The 21,270-nt window shown below is 34.5% G+C and overlaps 10 protein-coding genes across 10 annotated transcripts; 5 read left to right on the forward strand and 5 right to left on the reverse strand.

Annotated features, from left to right (window-relative positions):
* Window positions 1–121: 121 nt before the first annotated feature.
* Window positions 122–1,390, forward strand: NAEGRDRAFT_29730 (uncharacterized protein; the record flags this gene model as incomplete). The annotated part of the gene is made up of 1 exon (XM_002682605.1): window positions 122–1,390. The coding sequence occupies one exon, from the start codon at window positions 122–124 to the stop codon at window positions 1,388–1,390; it is 1,269 nt and encodes a 422-aa protein (XP_002682651.1).
* A 13-nt stretch (window positions 1,391–1,403) lies between these two features.
* Window positions 1,404–2,807, reverse strand: NAEGRDRAFT_77900 (uncharacterized protein). The gene has a single exon (XM_002682811.1). The coding sequence runs from the start codon at window positions 2,649–2,651 to the stop codon at window positions 1,428–1,430; it is 1,224 nt and encodes a 407-aa protein (XP_002682857.1). The 5' UTR covers window positions 2,652–2,807; the 3' UTR covers window positions 1,404–1,427.
* A 2,029-nt stretch (window positions 2,808–4,836) lies between these two features.
* On the forward strand, window positions 4,837–5,691 carry NAEGRDRAFT_45426 (uncharacterized protein; the record flags this gene model as incomplete). Its single annotated transcript, XM_002682606.1, has 1 exon — window positions 4,837–5,691. One exon carries the CDS (start codon window positions 4,837–4,839, stop codon window positions 5,689–5,691), a length of 855 nt encoding a protein of 284 aa, XP_002682652.1.
* A 163-nt stretch (window positions 5,692–5,854) lies between these two features.
* Window positions 5,855–6,538, reverse strand: NAEGRDRAFT_45427 (uncharacterized protein; the record flags this gene model as incomplete). Its single annotated transcript, XM_002682812.1, has 1 exon — window positions 5,855–6,538. One exon carries the CDS (start codon window positions 6,536–6,538, stop codon window positions 5,855–5,857), a length of 684 nt encoding a protein of 227 aa, XP_002682858.1.
* Window positions 6,539–6,976: 438 nt separating this feature from the next.
* Window positions 6,977–7,927, forward strand: NAEGRDRAFT_56610 (uncharacterized protein; the record flags this gene model as incomplete). Its single annotated transcript, XM_002682607.1, has 1 exon — window positions 6,977–7,927. The coding sequence occupies one exon, from the start codon at window positions 6,977–6,979 to the stop codon at window positions 7,739–7,741; it is 765 nt and encodes a 254-aa protein (XP_002682653.1). The 3' UTR covers window positions 7,742–7,927.
* An 894-nt stretch (window positions 7,928–8,821) lies between these two features.
* On the forward strand, window positions 8,822–10,567 carry NAEGRDRAFT_61864 (uncharacterized protein; the record flags this gene model as incomplete). Its single annotated transcript, XM_002682608.1, has 1 exon — window positions 8,822–10,567. The coding sequence occupies one exon, from the start codon at window positions 8,822–8,824 to the stop codon at window positions 10,565–10,567; it is 1,746 nt and encodes a 581-aa protein (XP_002682654.1).
* Window positions 10,568–10,763: 196 nt separating this feature from the next.
* Window positions 10,764–11,623, forward strand: NAEGRDRAFT_61865 (uncharacterized protein; the record flags this gene model as incomplete). The annotated part of the gene is made up of 2 exons (XM_002682609.1): window positions 10,764–11,017; window positions 11,110–11,623. The coding sequence occupies 2 exons, from the start codon at window positions 10,764–10,766 to the stop codon at window positions 11,621–11,623; spliced, it is 768 nt and encodes a 255-aa protein (XP_002682655.1).
* A 73-nt stretch (window positions 11,624–11,696) lies between these two features.
* On the reverse strand, window positions 11,697–13,532 carry NAEGRDRAFT_61866 (uncharacterized protein; the record flags this gene model as incomplete). The annotated part of the gene is made up of 1 exon (XM_002682813.1): window positions 11,697–13,532. The coding sequence occupies one exon, from the start codon at window positions 13,530–13,532 to the stop codon at window positions 11,697–11,699; it is 1,836 nt and encodes a 611-aa protein (XP_002682859.1).
* Window positions 13,533–13,875: 343 nt separating this feature from the next.
* NAEGRDRAFT_77902 (uncharacterized protein) lies at window positions 13,876–16,126 on the reverse strand. Its single transcript, XM_002682814.1, has 5 exons — window positions 15,859–16,126; window positions 14,625–15,817; window positions 14,447–14,556; window positions 14,204–14,403; window positions 13,876–14,160 (listed from the first exon to the last, which is right to left on the reverse strand). The coding sequence occupies exons 1-5, from the start codon at window positions 16,097–16,099 to the stop codon at window positions 13,958–13,960; spliced, it is 1,947 nt and encodes a 648-aa protein (XP_002682860.1). The 5' UTR covers window positions 16,100–16,126; the 3' UTR covers window positions 13,876–13,957.
* Window positions 16,127–17,525: 1,399 nt separating this feature from the next.
* NAEGRDRAFT_29692 (uncharacterized protein) lies at window positions 17,526–19,646 on the reverse strand (the record flags this gene model as incomplete). The annotated part of the gene is made up of 1 exon (XM_002682815.1): window positions 17,526–19,646. One exon carries the CDS (start codon window positions 19,644–19,646, stop codon window positions 17,526–17,528), a length of 2,121 nt encoding a protein of 706 aa, XP_002682861.1.
* Between the last annotated feature and the right edge of the window lie 1,624 nt (window positions 19,647–21,270).

Raw genomic sequence — 21,270 nt, forward strand, 5'->3', positions numbered from 1 at the left:
CAAACTCATTGTTTTGTTTCTGTTTGGAGAAGAGAAGAAAATGGTTTTAAATTCATCAACGTTAAACAGGATGAGTAGTACAATCTCGAGGAGGTTGATCGTTTGTGGTGCTGCTACCATCATGATTTTGTGCGTAATTTTGAGTGGTGTTACTTCTGCTACTACAAGTAATAGCAATAATAACAAAATTTCGGAATCAACACTGATTACTACAACAGCAACTAGTAGTGACAATGACTCATCATCAACCACCACAACAACAATATTGGGTTATGTTGGATCATTGATTGCCATTCTCTTCTATGGAAGTAACTATGTAGTCACAAAGAAATATCCAACAGGAGATGGTGTTGCCTTTTCCTGGTTAATGTCTAATGGTATTTTCTTTGTTGGATTCATATCATTGGCTCTCACAACTGATAACAAGTTGATTTTTGTTCCGACTGGATTGTTGAGTGGAAGTATTTGGGCCACTGGTAATTTACTTGTCATTCCAATTATTAAATGTGTTGGGCTGGGTTTAGGATTTTTATTGTGGAGTGGTGCTAACTTGATTGGTGGATATTGTGTTGGTAAATTGGGATTGTTTGGTGTTGAGAAGGAGGTGATTGATAGTTTGGGAGGTAATATTATGAACATTTTTGGTTTAGTTTGTGGTATTATCAGTTTATTATTATTCTTCTTTATTAAACCCCCACAGGAAAAGAAGAAGAATGATGATGAAACACCTCAAACTGAAGAAAATACAACTGAAGCTGCCACTGAGGGTACTTCATTGTTAAATAATGAAAATGAACCTCAACAAAATCTCAATGATGAAAAGTCAATCAATGATGACATTGTCGTTCAAGATGTTAGCAAGTTTAAAGCTTTTATGAACAAGTTGAAAAAGATTTCTCAACATCCAGCATTTGTCAGATTATTAGGTATTGGTATGGCCATTACTGCAGGTTGTTTGTATGCTGTCAATTTGACTCCTTTCAAATTGTGGGTCCAACATGAAATTTACATTCACAACAAATCTCCAGGTCCTATTGATTTTGCCTTCTCTCATTTCAGTGGAATTTATTTATTGAACTCGGCTGTATTTTTGATTTACATTTTAATCAAAAAGAATCAACCAGAAATTTATCCAAACATGATTATGAGTAGTATTATTAGTGGCGCCATGTGGGGTATTGCTACTATTGGTTTATTGTACAGTTCTTCTTACTTGGGCTTTACTGTTGGTTATCCACTTGTTGCTATTGGACCATCTTTGGTTTCTACTTTCTGGAACGTTTGTGTTTTTAGAGAAATTACTGGTGTTAGAAATTTGATCATCTTATCGTGCTCTTTGTTATTTGCTCTTATTGGTGTCATTTTGTTGGCTGTTAGTAAGATTATTTAAATAATATTTTTGTACAATGTTTATTATAATAATTATTTCAATGATCGTTGGATTCTGAGCTATCCGAATCAACCTCAGCTGAGGTTGGCATGGTTGGCTCAGTAACTTGTGGAAGGAGAACAGTGGTAGTAGTAGTGGTGGTAGCATACAAGCCAGGAAAACCTGGTACTGGAGTTGGATTGAAAATTGGAGGAGGAATGAGAACATGGTTTTGAGTATCAGCATTTGATTCTTCGTTTGGAAGAGGGATTGGCTGTTGCTGAGCTAGATGAATTTCCTCTTGAACTGGAGGTCTATTAAGTCTAACATAGGTCACAGCATCAGAATCGGCATGTAATTCTACTTGTTGAGATTTAATAGGAATTTGCTTTTCTACAATTCCCTCTGGTCTCATATTCATTTCATCTTGTTTTGGTGGATCAATGGTGTTCAATACTCGATTGTCTCGTTCTTGGCGAACATGAACATGATTGGCAATTGGCGTCCGTTGTTGATGGTGTCTATTGAGTTCAATGAGAGTTTTGGCTTCCATTTCCATTTGCTCAGAGACTATTCTTGCCCTGTCTCTCATTCTCTTAACCATTCCCCAAAAACATGCTGAAGCCATTACTAGAAGAATTAGCAATCCACAAATGATTAGAATTGGGAAAATGACCGATTCAAAATCTCCATAATCTACATAATCTAAAACTTCATAATGGAATATTATTCGACTCTCCATTCCAGGAGGTAATTGACTTTCCACAACTATAAAAAAGAGGGGCCTAGGATAGTAAGGTGAATAAGTGTATATTACACTCGTTTCATATTCTCCTTCATAATTAATGTTTGCAACTAGAGGGAACCTCCTCACATCATCTTCCGAAACTGATGGATCACTGCTCAATACCACTCTAAAGTTCTCTTTTGTTAGGTTGGAAGGGAAAGGAATGGTGACTCCAAACCTCAGTTCTCTATCACTTGTTGCAGTTCCATTGATTTGAACAATATACAGTTTCTGCCCTGTCCCTCGCACAATAACAGGGTTTCCATTAATTATGCCTTCAGGTACCAATTTAATATTTCTAGATGATGGTTGTTGTAGATTTCTAAAATCTAGTGAGAATGAATAAGCATTTTGAGGAAGTATGTACAATAATATTATTATAAAGGTAATGAAAATTAGAAAGTTATTATATCGTGATGTTTCATCTTTCCGCCTCATCAGATTAATATTGAATGGCGGTGATGATGAGGGAGATGAATTTAATTGAGGCGACATCCTAATGTGTCTGTTTCTATTTTACTACTACCACCACTAATTAGAAATGAAGAATAATGCCAGAGAATTTAATTCTCTCTCTCGCTACCAAATGTCTCGCACAAATCAATTCTCTAAGAAATGTGAGGGCAGACCTTATTGTTACTTGTCGTCGACGATGTTTTTTTTGAATAGTTTTTTTAACCAACATTACCGTGTTGTTTTTTAAACCTTTCCAAGGCACACTTTATATTGAGAAGAGCGAACTTGTTCATCTCCATCATTAAATCATCATCTGGAAGTAGCTTTATTGCCAATTGAATGGTTAAGGATTTTGATTCTAATTGAAATTCCTCTGAAACCTCTTTGGAACCTTAGCCCAACAAAAATGCAAAACTTGCCGAGAAAGATTGAACTCTCCAGAGAGTGGTCTTGGCTTTTCTCATCCTCAATTTTAGTGAATAACAAACTCAACATTAATTCTGTTTTATCAGCATCATTCAATCAATCAAGAAGAATCCTTGTTGGTATTAAGGAATTGATTTATTTGTTGGCAAAAATAGGTCTCTTAATGCAGCAATGACGGCGACCTTTCCTATTCATAATAATGATGAAAAAGATTATTATAGAAATGGAAACTGTGAAAATGATACCTAACGAAATGGTAGAGGTTACAACGGCAGCAATTATAATACCACTGGTGGTTGACATTGAACCAGAATCAACTGGTGTAGGGGTTGGGTTGTCTGTAATTTCACGATTGAGATTCAAGTCAATTACTGTAAATCTTGTGAGATGATTGGTTTTACAAGTGATTGTAAATGTTTGTGAAGAGGAGGAAATTAGAGTTTGAAGACCATCGAATTGCCACGTTTGTTTTTGCTCATTGTAATAGGCACATGAATAATTAGAGTTTGTTTCCACCATAGAGATATTCTCAAACACTATTCGAATGGGTGTTTCTAATCCAATTACTGAAATCTGACTTGTATCCAACTTCTCAAATGAAAATGTCAAAATTCCACTCACAAATTTTGAATTTTCCTGGAATGAACTCTTCATCATAACACTATCATTTCCAAAGAAACCTTTCTTCTCCAAGTACTTTTCCAGATTATTTGGTAAAACAACAGAGCCCTTATTCTTTACATTAATTTTCTTTGAATTCAGTTCTGAAACAAGGGACTTACTGAGAGCAATATCAGTGTCATTCTGAATGGAACAATCTGAACCAATCCATCCCATCCCACATTGACAAGTATTTGGTTTGATACAAATTCCGTTTGCTGAACAAGAGTTTGGATTTTTGTTTGAATATCCAAAACATGAATAAGTTTTGCACTGTAAATCTGAATAACCAGATAGACAAATACATGAGTTTGCTGAGGAACAAATTCCATTTCCATTACAAACATTCGGATTAGATGAATCCAAGCCGTAACATTGGAAAGTTTCTTGTTGAACAGCTGTTTCAAGCATTGTGATCCACAACAAGAGAAGAGTTGCACCGATCATTGAAAGTTTCATTTTGAATTGTTTTTTTTTAATGTAACTTGAATTGGATTGAGATTTTGAGCTAGAGATGAAGAGAAGATAAAGGTTTCTTATAAATGTTCCTTCCTTTTATGGATCTTTTGACACAAAAACAATCAAGTGTTCACTGAAAAAGTATTTAGTATGAATTTCTTGTTTACAATTTACTTTTGAATGAGTTATATTGATATTATAAAGTGGATTTATTGGTTTGAATAAGGTTAATAGCTTTTTAAGTATGTTCTAAATAGTAATAATTATTATTGAAAGGTGCTTTCTGAGCTTTTAATTGCTTGATAATAAATAATTAAATAATTCATTGAACTGTTTTAATTTTCAATCTTACTACATGAAAAGATCCTTTCTTTCATTAAATCATGCAAATATCAAACATAGAAGATTTTTTTGAACCTCCGTGTAGCTAAATGAGAGAAATCAAAATGCATTTTGCATGATTCACGTGAATGTATGTATTTTAATCATCAGAATTTATTGCATAGAGTTTTGTGATTTATAGCTAACAGAACAAGTTATTCAATAACCCAAAATATCAACTTCCAGGAACTTTTCCTTCCATACCCAATAACAATAAAACAAGTAAGAGAAGTAAATAATTCATCATCCTGCATTTCATGTGGTGGTATCATCATCACCATAAAAAACAATACAAAAAATGCCACAACTTCACTCTGCTAACTTTCCTGTTACCGAAGACGGACGTACTTACCATCTTGACTTGGCAAAAGGTATGATTGCCAATCGTATCATCACCGTTGGTGATATTGCTCGTGCTGAAAAATATGCAGGATTTTTGGATAAGGATTCCATTACTCTTCGTCATCAATCTGCTAGAGGATTTTATACAATTACTGGTAAATATAAAGGAAAGGACGTTTCAATTGTTGGTATTGGTATGGGTTTTCCAATGATGGATTTCTTGGTTAGAGAAGCATTATATTGTTTTGAAAGTGGATCAACAGTTGCCATGTTGAGACTTGGTACATGTGGTACTCCAGATATCAGTGTTCAAACTGGTGATTATGTTATTACTGAAGACTCTATTTCCGTTATTCGTAATCCAGATTATTTTACTTTGAAAGAAGAAAACCAAAGTACTGAAGGTGTTAAACCATACTTGCTCTCTTTGCCAGTTAAATCTAACAAGGACTTCCAAGATGCTTTGGATAATGCATTCACACAATTAGATCTTCCACATCATCGTGGTAGAAATGCAATGGGTGATTCATTCTACAGTTCACAAGGTAGACACGACGATAAATTTGATGATGAAAATGATCATATTGAAGGTAAATTACAAGAACTTGGAGTCAAGTCAATTGAAATGGAATCATTCCAATTGTTGGATTTGGCTAGATGTACAAAAACTGTCAAAGTTAAAGCCTGTGCTGCAACACTTGTATTGGCTCAACGTGTTACAAATGTATTTATTGATGTAAATTTGAAAAATACTAGAGAAGAAATGATGGGCAGAGCTGGCCTTGAAGCTATTATTAATGTCGAATTGTAAATTCTTTTTGTTCCAATGTAAAATAAATGTTAATAACAGAAGGATATTATTTCATTTTGTGTGAAGGTTTTTTAGATATTATTTATCTTTAATGTTAAATAATAATAATTGATTAACAAATTAATGGCTAGATAATTGAAAAATATATTTATAATTGTACAATTCATCGGAATGCATACTTTTTCTTCTTATTTTCTTTTTCTCGGTTTCTTCTATAGGCCTCTCGTAAATGTCTTGGTTCTATTGGATCAGAGGGATCATCTCCCCATTCCTTCTGTATCGTCTTGGATAATTCTACTAATTCGCCAACATAGACCTTGGCAATACCTGCAATTGTAATTTCCACATTCTTATTGGTTGACGGAGTTGATGTTGAATTATTGATTAATCTCTTCATTACTGGTTTAAATGTACTTCTAGTGAAATTTTCATATCGATCATATTGTGGATGGTCAGGTCGTGATAATTTACTAATAATTTTCTCCCTCTTTTCTGCCTCTCTCTTTTCCCTAATTTTACGTTGTTTCTTCTTGATTTTTACACTCGAGGAGTGAGGATTCATATGGTACATGTCGTCATTTTGATCAATATCTTGTATTGGTTTTATAATTGCTCCAGCAATTTCGTCATCATCATCGGTATCACTTGCTGTATCACTTCCCGATTCGGGTTCATAATCATTCTCATCATCTTCATATTGTCCATTTCCACTATATCCGATATTTGTATAATCATCATCCAATTGATCGTTATTTATAGATGAAGAACCACCTTGATAATACAAAGAAGAAGAAGATGCAGTTGTTCCCAAATCATGAGCAGAAAACGATGATGGAAGGGAAAACATTTTGTATTTTTTTTCTATTTTTAATTCATTTTAAAATTTTTGGATTATTTTGAATAATATAAAATATTTAATAATTTTGAATAACTAATTCAGATGGGTTTGTAATATTGATAATGAAGGTCCAAAGGTTGTGATGCGTGCAAATTGATAACAAATTGTTTTACCAAGCAAATATATCCATCCCTCCAAAAAAAACTCAAAATAAGGCGCTAAAAAGTTCATGCACATCAATAGCACCCAAGGTACATCAGAAAAAAATTACCTCAACTCGAGCTTACATCATCAAACAATATCCTTTTAAAACAAAAATTATCGTAATCATATGATATTAACCATTATTCAATAATCTATCTATTCTTTTCCTCCAATTCAAATAATACAACAAACCTTTTCCCGCCACCTCAATCACACACAACCGTTTTCTGCTTAATTTAAAAAATGTCTCATCGCCAGCTTACATTGGATTTGGATAGTTTGGTCGAGGAGATTGAGGATTTACTCACCGATAGACCAAGTTCCCAAGGAGCAATACACAAATCACCCAACCAAAAAAATAAGGATTTGGCTGCATCATCTCGATCGTCATCAGTGCCAAGGAGTGGATCAGCAAGAAATAAGAATAATGTTTTTGCAAATACTACTGCATTTGCTAATCATAACAATAGCACACCTTCTCCGGCCAGTAAGAAGAGTGCAATGTTTAAAAAACAATTCTCTCATAATGATTTGGAACTTGATGATTTCATGAATGAGTTGATAGAGGACTCACCCACTTCTCCCATAATCAAGAGGAAAAATTCAATACCCAAAAACGCATCAGTTGGAGCATTTACAACCTCTTCTCCTGTTAGCAGTCTAACATCACCAAGAGTGAGTAAAAAGTGTTCAACCACCTATCTCTCCAATAGACATGACTCTTTCGGCATTAATACATTTCTTACACCAAAGAGATGTAGTGATCTTCGATGCATGAAATGCGACTTTAAGGTTATTAATTTTGATGGAAAAAAGTGGAAGGAAGATGTCAATTATCTCTTTTTCAGAAACAATTATCCAGAAACTGTAAAGAAAGGTTTTGAGGAAAAAGAATTCCCTGATCACACTTCCTATTGTTGCCAATGTAGTTGGATCACTGTTTCTGATAGAACAAGCGCTAAAAATCTAACCTCTTTGAACTGGTATTGTGGTGGACATAAGAATTAGGAAGTGAATCTTCAAGAGGAATGATTTATTCCTCAAATGGTGTTGCAGCAATAATAGATGGATGTCTTTCTAGGCACTCCTGAAAAAAAAAGAAATCAAATAGAGCTTTTGTTTCAATACACATTTTGTAAACGAGAATATGAATATTATTAAATAAATTTATGAATCTTTCACAGGTTTATTTTTAACTGTTTAATATATATACAACAAGCAAATTTGGAAAATTTAATGTCTAATTTGGATCATTCAAAACATTGATCGTTATGAACATTTTGTTAACCGTTTCAAAAAACACAGAACAACATCATCTCTCTTGTACCTAATTCCTTCAAGGAGTAACACCATTCACAGAAGAATCAACTTAGCTAGGCAATCAACATTGTAAGGGAATAGAGATGAACCTTAATCGACCTCGTTCATCCACCCTCAATAGATTTGCAAATGTTAGATCTTACTCAAGTCTATCAAACTATCAACAATCACAAGAACAACAGCAACAACTCGATAATGAAGTTGCAAACATTAACTTCTCCTCCAGTTATTCCAACTTTCAACAGCAACACGATCGAGTGAGCAATTTATTTTCATCACACCCGATGAATATTAATGCGCATCGATCTAGTTCTAGTAACGGTCATCATCATCAAAATAGTAATAATAATAATAATAATTATTACACCAATAGCAATAATGGAATATCATCACCTCATAATCAAACCCTTCCCATCTCTTCACTCTCCTCAGCCAATCAATATAATAATTATTCGTCCAACCTTAATAATAATCCAAGACCCATGACTGCATCCTCCTTTGGAAATTATTCTACCAACCACAATCTGTACAGCAGTAACAACAATAAATAATAATACTAATAACACTCATGGGAGTGCTGTAAATAATGAATCTCGTGATAATGTTCAATATGGACCGAATTTAGGAAGAAGAAAGAGTATATCCAATATTGGTGGAATAGGAGGCCTTAATATAAGAAGATCACAAACACCTCAACCCTCTTCGACACCCTCAGTGATCTATCAACCTGCAACTTTTCAATTGTATCCTCCACAGGTACAACCAACAATGTCCATAACAAACATTCCATCTCATTCAAAGGCAATGGAAATGCTGGTGAAACCACTCCCTTTATCCATGGCTACAGTTGTGGAGAATGTTGTGGTTCGTGTGCCAACTGCTAGAAGAAAGAAGGAGAAACCTCCAAAATCATCAGCAAACACTCCAAAGACTAATGAGAGTGTTTCATCATCGGTTGATCCCCCAATTGTGGGAAATGGCATTCGACAAACCTATCAATCCTCTTCCTTTCCAACCAGTTACAATAATACTTCCACTAATTCTTCATCACCACTGCCAACAAACCAAAATTCCACCACTAGACCATCAAGTTCTTCCTATGCAAATAGAAAGACGGTTGACAGACCTCTTAAACCCTATTCATCAAGTGGAAATTTACTAATGAATAGACCTAGGTCATCAACACCAACCATGAAAAAGTCAACCTCACTGAATAAGATTCCACCAAGAGATCATCTTCATAGGAATTTAACAAAATCACCCTCAACGCCATCTTTGTTTGGAAATTCTTCATCATCAGGAAATTCTAAAAGTTCAAGTAATGGAAAGAAGAAAACTCCACAGCTAGGAATTGTTGCAAACTCAAACTCTTCATTTCAAAAAGTAGAAAAAGGAATTAACAACAAACAGAAACAGGAAGTCCCATCACCCACCAATAAGGTTCCTAAATTACTGAAAAGCATTGCTGATCTCAAAGCTCGGCAGCAGGCAAAGATTGAAATCCTCACTTTGGAAGATTACATGCTCGATAGTCCTTCAAGAACTCTCAATAAGATCTATGAGGAACTACCACCACCTAAACACAAACTAATGGCCATTCTGATGGATATCAATATACGATATAGTACTACAGTGACCAGTACAAGTCATCCCAACTATGAATTTTATACCAATGACAGGGAGGTTTATACCACACTCAAAGAAAGGCAGGCCTTCCTTGTGGAGACAAGATATGGAAAATCACTGAGTCCAGTAGATGAGTGTGGTATTCAATTTGAAGGTGCCTATTTTGGAAGATATAGTTTCGTGTTTAATATTGATACTAATTATTTTGGATATCATTCATGGACACTCATTATGAGAGTTTATTTGGATAGCGAATCAACAACTCTGTGTGTATTTGGAGAAAAGTACTGTTGGTTCACTATCGATATTAACAATATCAAGATGAACAATCAGGAATTTCATCGAACAATTGGTGGAATGAAACTCAATGAGTGGAATGAAATTTTCATCTCTCTCAACATGTTACAGCAATTGCCACCTTCTCCATCTTCAGTTGTTGGTAAACCTGCTTCAAACCCATCATCTCCTTCTTCTTCTGGTGCTGCTAGCTCTGCTAATATTAACACTACCAATGGTGGAAGACAAATTCTTGTTTGGGCCAATGGCATCAATACAGTTATTCCACTTGACTCTGAGACAAAACTCAAAGTTAAACCAGGAGAAAACAAATCTCTCAATTTTATTAATATGCTGAATGGAAGAGCATTCAGAGGTTCATTGTCTAGTATAATACTATTGAATAAGGCCAGTGAATCGATGGAAGATTTGATAAGGAGTGGCAAATCCTTTTTGAAAAATCATCAAAAGCCAACTGAAAAGCCAAATCTTATCAAGATGACTCAATCGCCTCAAAACTCACCCCAGAACCAGAAACATTTTCACAATGCTAATTTCCAACAAGAAATTCCTCCGAATGAGGGTGAAGAAGATGCACTGGTCTTTGCTTAACTAATTCAAAACGGTTAATTATTAATACACCAGATGCTCATTTAATGTACTACAGGAGAATAAGGCATTTTTTACCATTTGAATGTGAAGAATCCATCAGTTAGGTCATAACCTCTCGGCAAAAGGGAATGCAATGAAAGCTCAATGATTCGAAATTGTTGCTGTGATATTCACTCCGAATCTCCACACAAACAAAATGTTAACAACCACCACAACCATCGCAACCACTACACAACAACAAGAAGGCGAGAAAACCTACATTATCAAACCTCTCACTGAGGAATACGTTCAACAGGCTGCTGTTTTGGCTGCAACCTGTATTGCCAATGATGAACCATTGTGCTCAACATCGGGATTAACACCACCAGAAATGTTCTACTTTTGTGAATATTATGCAAGGATTGCAGCTAGAGATAATTTGGGAGTGGTTGCAGTTGATAAGAAATCCAAGTAAGTTTTTCATTGTTTTCATCTCTCCTTGAGTGTTGCTTTTTAAATTGAATTTCACCTTAATGATGATGAATGTGATTGTTTTTATATAGTATGGTAATTGCTGCAATTATTTGTGAGGATTATGTGAAGGGTACTCTTGAGGGTTGTCCAGAAATTATAGAACACTACTTTGGAGAGGGAAAGGGAGGATTCCAAAATGTTCTCAATTTATTAGACATTCTCCATGAAGATTATTGGAAGGGAAGAGATGAGGAAAAGAAAGCCCTCTTCCAACCAGAGAATATAGGACAAATTCTTCACATTTACATTGGTATTGCTTATCCATTTGCTAGAAGAGGAGGAGTTTCTTCTGAATTGACTAAATATTTATTGAGAAATGTGAGAGAAAGAGGGTACAAGATGGCATTCACTGAAAGTACATCTGCCTTCTCTCAGGGATTGAGAAGAAAGTTTGGATTTGAAACTAAAACAAGTGTTACCTATTCTGATCCTACAATTCAAGAACGATTCCCATTCACAAAATCAGTTCCAGAACCTCACAAGACCTGTAACTTTATGTGGAATACAGATTTAAATAATACTGCCATGTTAAATAATGAATAACATGAATTTTCAATTCTACTATAAATTAAACAAGTTTTTCAATTAAATTTGATTTAAACCAAAACTCTTATTCTTAATATTTATTCAAATAGAATGAACAAGGAGATGAAGAATCAAACCATCCATCGCCATTTGCACACGTTCCATCGAAATGATTGGCCTTAACTCTATAAAAGTTTGAGCTGTAATCATTGACAAAATCTTGAGCTGGAATTGTATTCTTACAACTGTAAAGTGGAACGACACCATCATTGTAATGAGTTGCTAAGAATGTTGAACCAACAATCTTCAATCCAATAGAAATACCTGACATTGGATGAACACCAAGCTTACTAACTCCACACATGTATCCCTTTACATACTGTTCAACAATTGGTTTAATTTGAGGCAACAAGTTACATTCAGTGGATAATGAATAGAGAGCTTCACTTGGTGTACCTGGTTTTTCACACAAACCAAAATGAGTAACCAACTTGTCAATACCCAACTTGTGATTACAGAGAGCAGATCCAGCATTGGCAACAGAAGTTCCTTGAATAGGACCCATAATATTGTACCATGATGTAGTTTCCTTATCGATTGAACAGTATCCATTCATGATTGCTCCAGCAAGCATCATATTTCCCATAGAGTGAGCGAAAATGATGGTATTCTTAATGACATTGTCCTTTGAATCACCCAAAATGATATTACAAACAGATTGTTGCAATTCAGTATTGATCCAACCTCTGTAATTTGTTTCTTCTCTCATGAAAACTCTTTCAGAACATTGTGGAGTGTAATTGTCAATCTTACCCCAATATTCACCATCTCTGAAATGACTAGAGTGGAAAACTGGAGCTCCACTGAATTCCATATTGGTACCATAACCATGAATAAAGACACATCTCTTCTTTGGAAGTTCAGCAACACTTCTTGCAGTGTTGTTTGTGTTCATGGTGGTGGATTGACTTTTACATTTGGAACCTTGCAACCATGGTAAAATGCATGCATGTGAGTTGGATTGGAAAAAGTAGGCTCTTGTTGGATCTGCATTCATTTTCAAGGTGCTTCTCTTTTGTGGTTTTTCGTCTTCATCTAATTGCTCAATTAAGGCAGCATTGACTTTCTTTTTTGGGAATTTATGAGATTCATTTTGGAATTGTTCAATTGACTTTTGGAAATTAGAATTTGTGAATGTTTTAACAGTTACAATAAATTCTCTACCAACAATATGTTTGAGTGAAGAAATTTCTCTTCCATTCTTTACCAAACAAAGTAAAAAGTATTGTTCATGGAAATAGGTTACAACAATGTCAGAATCTTTACAAATTCCATCCATGACATTATCATAAATTTGATACTGATTACCACCCACCACTTGTTGATTATAAAAGTAGGCATTATTCTCATAAGCTTGATTCAACATTTGATGGAATGGAATTTTGAAATTGGCAAATTGTTTCAATCTTTCAACTTTTTCATCAGTGACAGGTTTACAATTTCTACCACATGCAGATTGTTCTTCACTATTGTAATGTTCCATTTGAGAATCGAAATAGTGAGTCAAATTGGCAGTAGAATGCACTTGACTTGTTTTGGAATAGATGTGATATGGAGAACGTTTATCACCTTCATTTCTTCTAATAAAGCCATGAATGGTAATATCCATCATTGAATCAACTCTTGATCGAACATGCAATTTGAAATTGGAAATGTTTGGAATGTTAAGCCAATTACCACTCAACTTGACAAATTCACCACCAACACCAACAGTTGCTGCTGCTGCTTGTTTGTTCTCTCCCACTTTGGAATGCAATGTTAAACTCTCAACTACATGTTGCATATTTACAATAAGAACATTAAGAACAAACAATAGTGCTACTGCGAGGAACAGTGCGCCATTCATCTTGTTCTTCTTCTGAAGCATTATGATTGTGTGTGAATTCGTTTTTTTTGTCTCGATATATTCCCACTAGTTCCTTTAATATATTGCTCAAATAAGGATCCTGCTGTGCAAATCGGGGACGTAACGTTGTGAGAGTCTCACTTTGTGAAACCTCATCATCAATATCAAGCATTCATTGTTATCCTCACAGGCTTGTGTGAAACAAACGGCAACGGTTCAAAATTCTGAGGACGAAAGGACAAACCTGAAATCCCTTCCTTAGTATGAGGAGTCTTATTAAGGTCTTGTGTGAAGATTTTTTGGAAAGCTCAGAATTTTCCGTAAATTTTGAAAGGTGTATTTGAATGAATTTAAGAGCGTAGATATAATGTTAATTACAAAAATTTATAATGTTAATTACTATTATATAGTTTAATAGTTTACAAATTATTAAATATTATTACCTATTAAACAAGTCTTGTTTTTTCAGTTGTGTTCTTTTCAATAGTAGTGGAGTTGGCGCTGGCAGATGGAGAATTTTCTGATGAAATTTCATCAAATCGTACATAACGATTGACAACTCCTGCAGCAATAGTATCTCCATAAATATTAACAGTAGTTCTGGCACGATCCAAAAACCAATCTACCGATAAAATTAATCCAACAGATTCTAAGATCAAGCTTAATATTGTAAACACATTGAAAAAACAAACCTTTTGGTAATCCAACAGATTCAATCACGAGAATGAGAGTGACAAGTCCAGCTTCAGGAATACCAGCAGCACCAATCGAGGCCAAAGTGGCTGTGATTGCAACAATGATCATTTGTCCAATACTCAATTCAATACCAAGGGCCTGAGCAATAAAAATACAAGCAACGGCCTCATAAGATGCTGTACCGTCCATGTTTACACTTTTCAAAGGGTTTTGTAAATAATCCCTGACTAAATACTTACGTGCTTCCAAGTGGCAACACAAATGATGCCACCTCCCTTTGAATGTTTCCTCTCTCTTCACAACATTTCATTGTTAAAGGAAGAGTTGCACTGGAACTAGCTGTGCCCATCTATTATTATTCATTGTGATATTACAGTTAGAGATATATATTTAGGATATTGAAAGCTCAAAACTTACACCAGTTAAAAGGGCTGGAAAAACTGCCAATAAATGTTTCAAAATATTCCTTCTCACCAAAATCGTGTACAAGAAAGTAAGCGTAACAAACGAGTGGAATGCCAATCCAGAGAATACAGTAGCAATATAGAGAGCTAATTGAGACATGGCCTGTAACAAATCCTTCTCCTTCACACATCTCCAAATAATTAAAAACATAATACCAATAGGAGCATAACAAATGATAATGCTCACCATTTTCAAAATTATAACATTGAGTGAGTTGAAAATCTTGATTATTGGTTTTGCTGGCTCACCAACTGCTAACATAACTAGAGCAAAGAAAATGGAGAACACAATCAATCCTAAAACATTGACACTTCCACCAACAGTATTGGATGCTGCATCAATAAGATTATTTGGAACAAAGCTTTCAATAATTGAAATAATTTGATGATAAGAACTCTTATCTCCACCAGTTGAATTATTAGTTCCATTGATACTAGTATCCATAAGCATATTGGTTGCGAAAACACCCATCACACCTCCAATTGGATACATTTCACCTTGTAAATTGATACTTGGTTGATTATTAAAGTAGAGAGTTGATTGAGTTGTTTCATTATTTTGATTAATATTAATCTTTCCAGGTTGAATCAAATTGACCATCACCAATCCTGTAACAACTGCAATAAACGTTGTCATTAAATAAAAACTCAAAGTTAAACAGGCCATCTTCATCAGTGCAGAGTGTTTCTTCTTTTGTACTTGAGCATAATTATCATTCATAGTTCCATTATTATTATTATTAGTACTACCACTAACAATTGGTTCAGTATTAGAATCTTGAGAATTATCAATGGATTGTCTTGAATTGGCTGGTGGTGTATCATTTTCCTTAATGGTATCGACAATGGATGTAATAGATGTGACCATACTGGACACAATCAATGGAACAATCAAACAATTCAAAGCTCTCAAAAACAATTCACCAGGTAATTTCAAAAAATCAATTGTCATTTGTGAAATTTCAATGGTAGGATTCGAGCCATGAGCCGAAACATTCAAACTAATTCCAATAATCAATCCCAACACAACACCAATCAATGTCAATATCAACATTAAATTATGTATTATCCAATTCCACAACATTCTCAAAAACCTAACAAATTTCGACTTGTCTTGAACCTCTAATTGTCCATCCAAACCCAATTCTTCTCCATCATCATTACTTCCATTATTATTATCGTATGACCATCATTTTCCACTGCTATTGGATCAACAGTCGGGTGAGCATTCAACATGGAAAAGGATGTCAATTCCTGAGCAGTTTCATCATCCTCCATTACATCATGTTGATGTGTTCTTCTTCTCCTATTATTATTATGATTGTCCATCATCATCGTGGTATTATTATTATGTGAGGCTGATCCACCACCAATACCGGAAAGATGATCCTCTCCATCCTGACTCTCCAGAGCACCATACATTGTCATTGCTTTTTGTTGGGAACCACAAAGATGATGAATTTTGCTTTTTTGCTTTTTTGCTAAAGTGGTGTTTTTGAGATTCTTTTTTCAGATTTTAATTGTAAACTAGAGATTTTTAATTTATTTTGGATGACAATCTTAGTAGTAATGTAAAACAATGTTTAATTGAGGTAGATAATAAGATAATAATATATTGAATATTAACAATTGGAGAGAAATGTTTGAAGATTAGCGGAATTGTGAAAATTGAAAATTGAAACTGAATCAAATTGGTAATTGCACATCTAGTACAAACAGTTGATATCAAGATTTAAAAAAATGACTGAACTTTATGAACATGTGAAGAGGGAATTGTTACAAATCAAACATTGGCCGATGATTCGCCACTTTCTTCATGTAATTTAAAATTTGTTAACATTTCCAATACACAAGAATATTTCAAAGCACATTCATTGTTTATAAGTATTCGATCGGAATATATGAGAAAGTTTCTGAAAAGATTCAGATTGGATGAAAAATTGAATGAAATTGTATTGGATGAGGATTTATTTCAATCAATTTGTGCATATATTGAAACTTTGTATAGTTTTGAAAAATGGAAAGAGTTGGAAGATGATTTCGAGCTGTTGGAGAGAGTGAAACAATTGGTGGGCGAAGATTTGATTCAAGAAACCATGAATCAATACCAGTATGATCAGGATTGTGCCTCAATATTTGAAAGTGTTCAGAAACTCAATTCTATTACTAGCAAAAGACAGAGTTTTTTTACAAGACCTCCTGTAAATGAGTCATTTGCTAAGAATTCGTGGGATCTTACCGTAATTGTACAAGATCCAACGAATGGAGAGGAGAAAACATTTTTTCTGCACAAGTTATTTATGAAAAGATGTCCATATTTCTCTACAGTACTCAGTTCTGGAATGATTGAAAGCCAAACCAATGAGTTGACTTTTAATTCGATATCTATTGCGGCTTTTGAGAAGGTGTTGGAATATTGCTATACTAATGCATTTATTCCAACTCTGGAAACTTGCATTGAAATTTATGTATTTTCTGGCTTTATTGAACTCTCTGCATTGAGAGAATTGGCCTTCAAATATGTCAAAACAAAGATTGGAATTAGAGGAAATGAGCAATTGGCAACTGAATTATTAATGATACCAGATTTTAGAGATGATCCAAATGTGAAATTGGCATGCTTAAATGCAATTAAAAAAAATGTGAAAAAAATGGTCTTCCCTGAGAATGCATTATTGGTTTCCCTCAATTTACTTCCAACAGATTTCAAAGATCAAATTTTAATGCATAGATTGGGCTCTCTTTTAGCCGATCAATACGATCTTATTAAGGATAAATATCATGATATTCCTTTACAAGTTAGAGAGACTATTCAACAACAAATGAAACTCAAGTTAAGAAAATAAAATATCATTTAAACTTTCAAACTTTCAGTCAATTTCTTTCTAAATGATTCAACATCAAGCATGTCTCGTGTAATTTCTGCTTTTTGTTCTGCTGAAAGTTTTGTACTCTCGGCTATAAAATCCAACAATTGCTGATATAGAGAGACTAATTGTTCGATGATTGGTTCTAATAACTTGGTGGTTGTCTTGTCTTCATTCAGATAGAGCTTCATTAGTTCCTTAATATAGGTTAGTTTGGTGGTCATTTCCTCATTCATTTCGCTCTTGATATTGGAAATTTCTTTCATTATTTCACTAGTTTCTTGTGAGTCCTTATTGATGTTATTCTTCTTGATAAAGTTCATACAAGAATCAGCAACATGCTTTACAGTGTTGAGGATGAAATTCTCACAAGCGAGCTTGAGTTGCTTTTCAAGATCTCTCTTCGAATCAGTGCTATTAACAACCAACCTTGGTCTTGTTTGACTGAGTAAATCAAAAATAAGACTGGTGACACTGAAACTTGCTTGTCCCTTCAAAAATCTTGAAATGCCCTCATACAAATGGGAAAAATCGAGTGTAGTCTGTGTTTTGGTAAAACTAACATTAAAGTAGCTCAATTCTTGTAAAAGAGTTAAAAAGTGGCTAATTAAAAATAGGGACCCATTCAATGCATCTGTCTTGTCAGAAATCTTCTTACTGGCATCAATGAATGACATGGAGCAAATAGTGACAGCCTCCTGTGCCATTCCCTCAAAAACTACCACATCCAATGCACTAAAAAGTTTACTCAACAATGCAACAGTCCACCCAAGAGTTGGATAGTGAATGTCTAGTTGTTTCCTTGCAGTTTCTGAGGAGGAAGGATCATTCTGTGCTTTGAGCTTGTTTGGATAATCAATATCTTCTGGATGTGGAACATATCTCGCAATTTCATTCGTAATAAATAATGAAGTTCTATAGATTAATCTCTCTTGAATGTCTTGAATCATAGCGTGTACCATATGTTCAATGGCTTGACTAGGTTTTCCCTTGTTTTGCACACGCTCGACAAGAATGTCACTTCTCAAAATATCAATTAAAGAACACAAAGTATCTATTCTATTCTCTTCAATGATCAACTCTCTTACTCTTTCATAAAGAATATTGGTAACACCCTTCATAAAGTGAGAAAATTTGTTTCCAATCTGACGATTATCTTTAGAAAGTGAAAATAATTGTTGGAAGAGTTGGGTTTCTTGGGAGCATATTTGAATCATGTATTCACATGATGATCTGATAAATTTAGTCTTGAAAGTCTTTTCATTCTCACTTTGCTTGGCTTGATTGAGTAGGAGAGTAATTCTTCTTTCTATTGAAAGACCCAACAATACTCCTCTCTGTTGAATGAAAATATCAAACAGATCCGTGATAAAAACTGAAGACTCTCTTCTTCCTCCTCGTTTCTCTAACTCTCTAATAAGAGCTTTCAGTGGATCAACAGCAACCTTAAAGTCAATGTACAAGTGGGTCATCTCCTGAATGGAATCATCAATAGAGTTGAGAGATTTTAATTTTACAAATTGTGCGTCTGTGGTTGCCTTTATCTTTGATCCGATCGTGTCTCTCAAGTGAGCCAGCGATTTGGAGAGAAGATATTTGTGCTTGGTGAGGAAGGTCTTGGCTTCCTTGTATTCCAAATTAGCTGAAAGGAAATTAATAGAATCATCCAATTTTCCAATAGTTTTGATAAATGTTTCACCATTAACATCTAAAAATCCACTGGATGTTAATTGTTGATTCAAGAAATCCATATCATCAAAGTGTAACAATCTATTTTCCAATTCCTTGCTAAACTTTTCCAATTGTTCCGTTTCCTTGACAAGTGTTTCACAATCGTGATGTAATCGACTGGTTTTTTGTGAGACTAATTGATATTGTTCTTGTAAATCATCGGAGAGTGCCAAAGTATTATTACTGGCCACAATCAACGAATGACTCAACTCTTGATAGTGTCTCAATTTTGTTAAATAATCTTCATAGGGTTTATCCACTTGTTGATCAAAGTCATGTTGATAGAGAAAATCACCAGAATTCCAAACAGAAAAATCGACAAGACTACTTTGCTGATCATCTGCTGCTGATGATGAAGAAGATGGTGGCTTATCCATTGTTGAATAATCGTGATTAAATTCCTGATGAATTTCTTCTAACAATAATTCCTCCTCTCTCGATAGGAGTGTATTCTTCTCCCATTCCGATATGATAACACTCATAGGTTTGGTGCTTGATGTGGTGGTGGACATTTTTTTGTAATCAATAAAAATAATTATTTAATATAACAATAAATTAAATATTGAATATTATTAAACAATCAAACTACAAATATGGTGGATAAAAAACCTTAAATATGAATTGTTTCCTCTCTACTGTAAAAAACAGTAAAAAAGCCTGAGTAAGTAATCGTTGAAAAGACCACATAATATGAAGTGTCCTCAAGCCACCTTATGCATTACACATCTTACATTGTTCAACAATGTTATTTATACAAAGTATCACTTTACATTGTTGCATTACCATTCCTCGAACCTCTTCTTTTTTGTTCATAGGAGTCATGAAGTGGTGACCCATTCATGGATTCATTACCTTATACCTCCTTTTTCAAGTGTGATCGTATTGAGGTGAGCATTACTGTTGATTCAAAGTCGAATGGATTGGTTCGTTCGTTCCAATGGTTTGGAGAGTTTGAGCGCTTTGCCAAGGCCTGGATGGAATATTTTCAAACTCAACACACTTTAGGAGACGGTCTCCAAACACACTTAAAAAATGTTTCTCACCAAGCTAAGGAGGGGTGGAAGTAAGGATGAAGCAACATCGCCCTTAGGATCATCTTCACCTTCCTCTGCTGCTACCTCTTCTAGTAACAATGTTGGTGTAGTGTCCTTTCTGAATAGAACGTTGGGGAGATCAACTAGTAATAAGGACATTGGCGTGGTTGGTAGTACTAGCCCAGTTGAAAATTCCTCACCATTAACACTTCAAAGGAGAAAGCCAACAGGTTCTCCTAATGGAGGAGGTGTATCGAGTGCTACTTTTACCTCAACACCCAAAAGAACAAATTCTACCAATGATAGAACCTATTCAATGGACGATTCAATAACAACCACTCACGAATTGGTTGAAGATGGTGAGGATAAGAGAAAGATTCTTGATGAAGAGGAAAAGGAAAGGCTTAAAATTCAACAAGCCCAACAAATGTTTAATTCTCTGATGCAACAATCCGTATACAAACAAATCATGGAAGAAGATAGATATGTAAGTGTTTTCAACTGTTATTTAAACAAACTGAATATTAAAAAATGTAAAGACGAGCGATCAACGAGCCCTTCACTTGTCGGATTCACAAATTCAAGAGGAAATTGATTTGTTAATTGGAAAAGATTGGGAATCAAAAAAAGGAAAACAAGAATGTGAATTGTTTAGAAAGAATATGAGCTTGTGAGTTTTGATATGCTTTTTTATTCAATAACAATGATCCTCAATTATTATTTTATAATAATCATGATGATGCTATGTAATTATAGAGCAAGATTATTTCGAGAAAAACAAACAACTCAATCAGTTCTACCTCCTATCTATGCAACATCAGATCCACCACCTTCAAAATTCAAAGGCTCATTCATGTGTAAAGTAAATTTACATTTCAAAGATGATTCCGATCCTACCTTGAAACGTATGGTAAAAACTGTACATTGCAATGGTGAAATGTCTGCAGATGATTTTGCTGAATTCTTT

Source organism: Naegleria gruberi (assembly GCF_000004985.1).
Source record: "Naegleria gruberi genomic scaffold NAEGRscaffold_2, whole genome shotgun sequence".
NCBI classification, from domain to species: Eukaryota; Heterolobosea; class Eutetramitea; order Acrasida; family Naegleriidae; genus Naegleria; species Naegleria gruberi.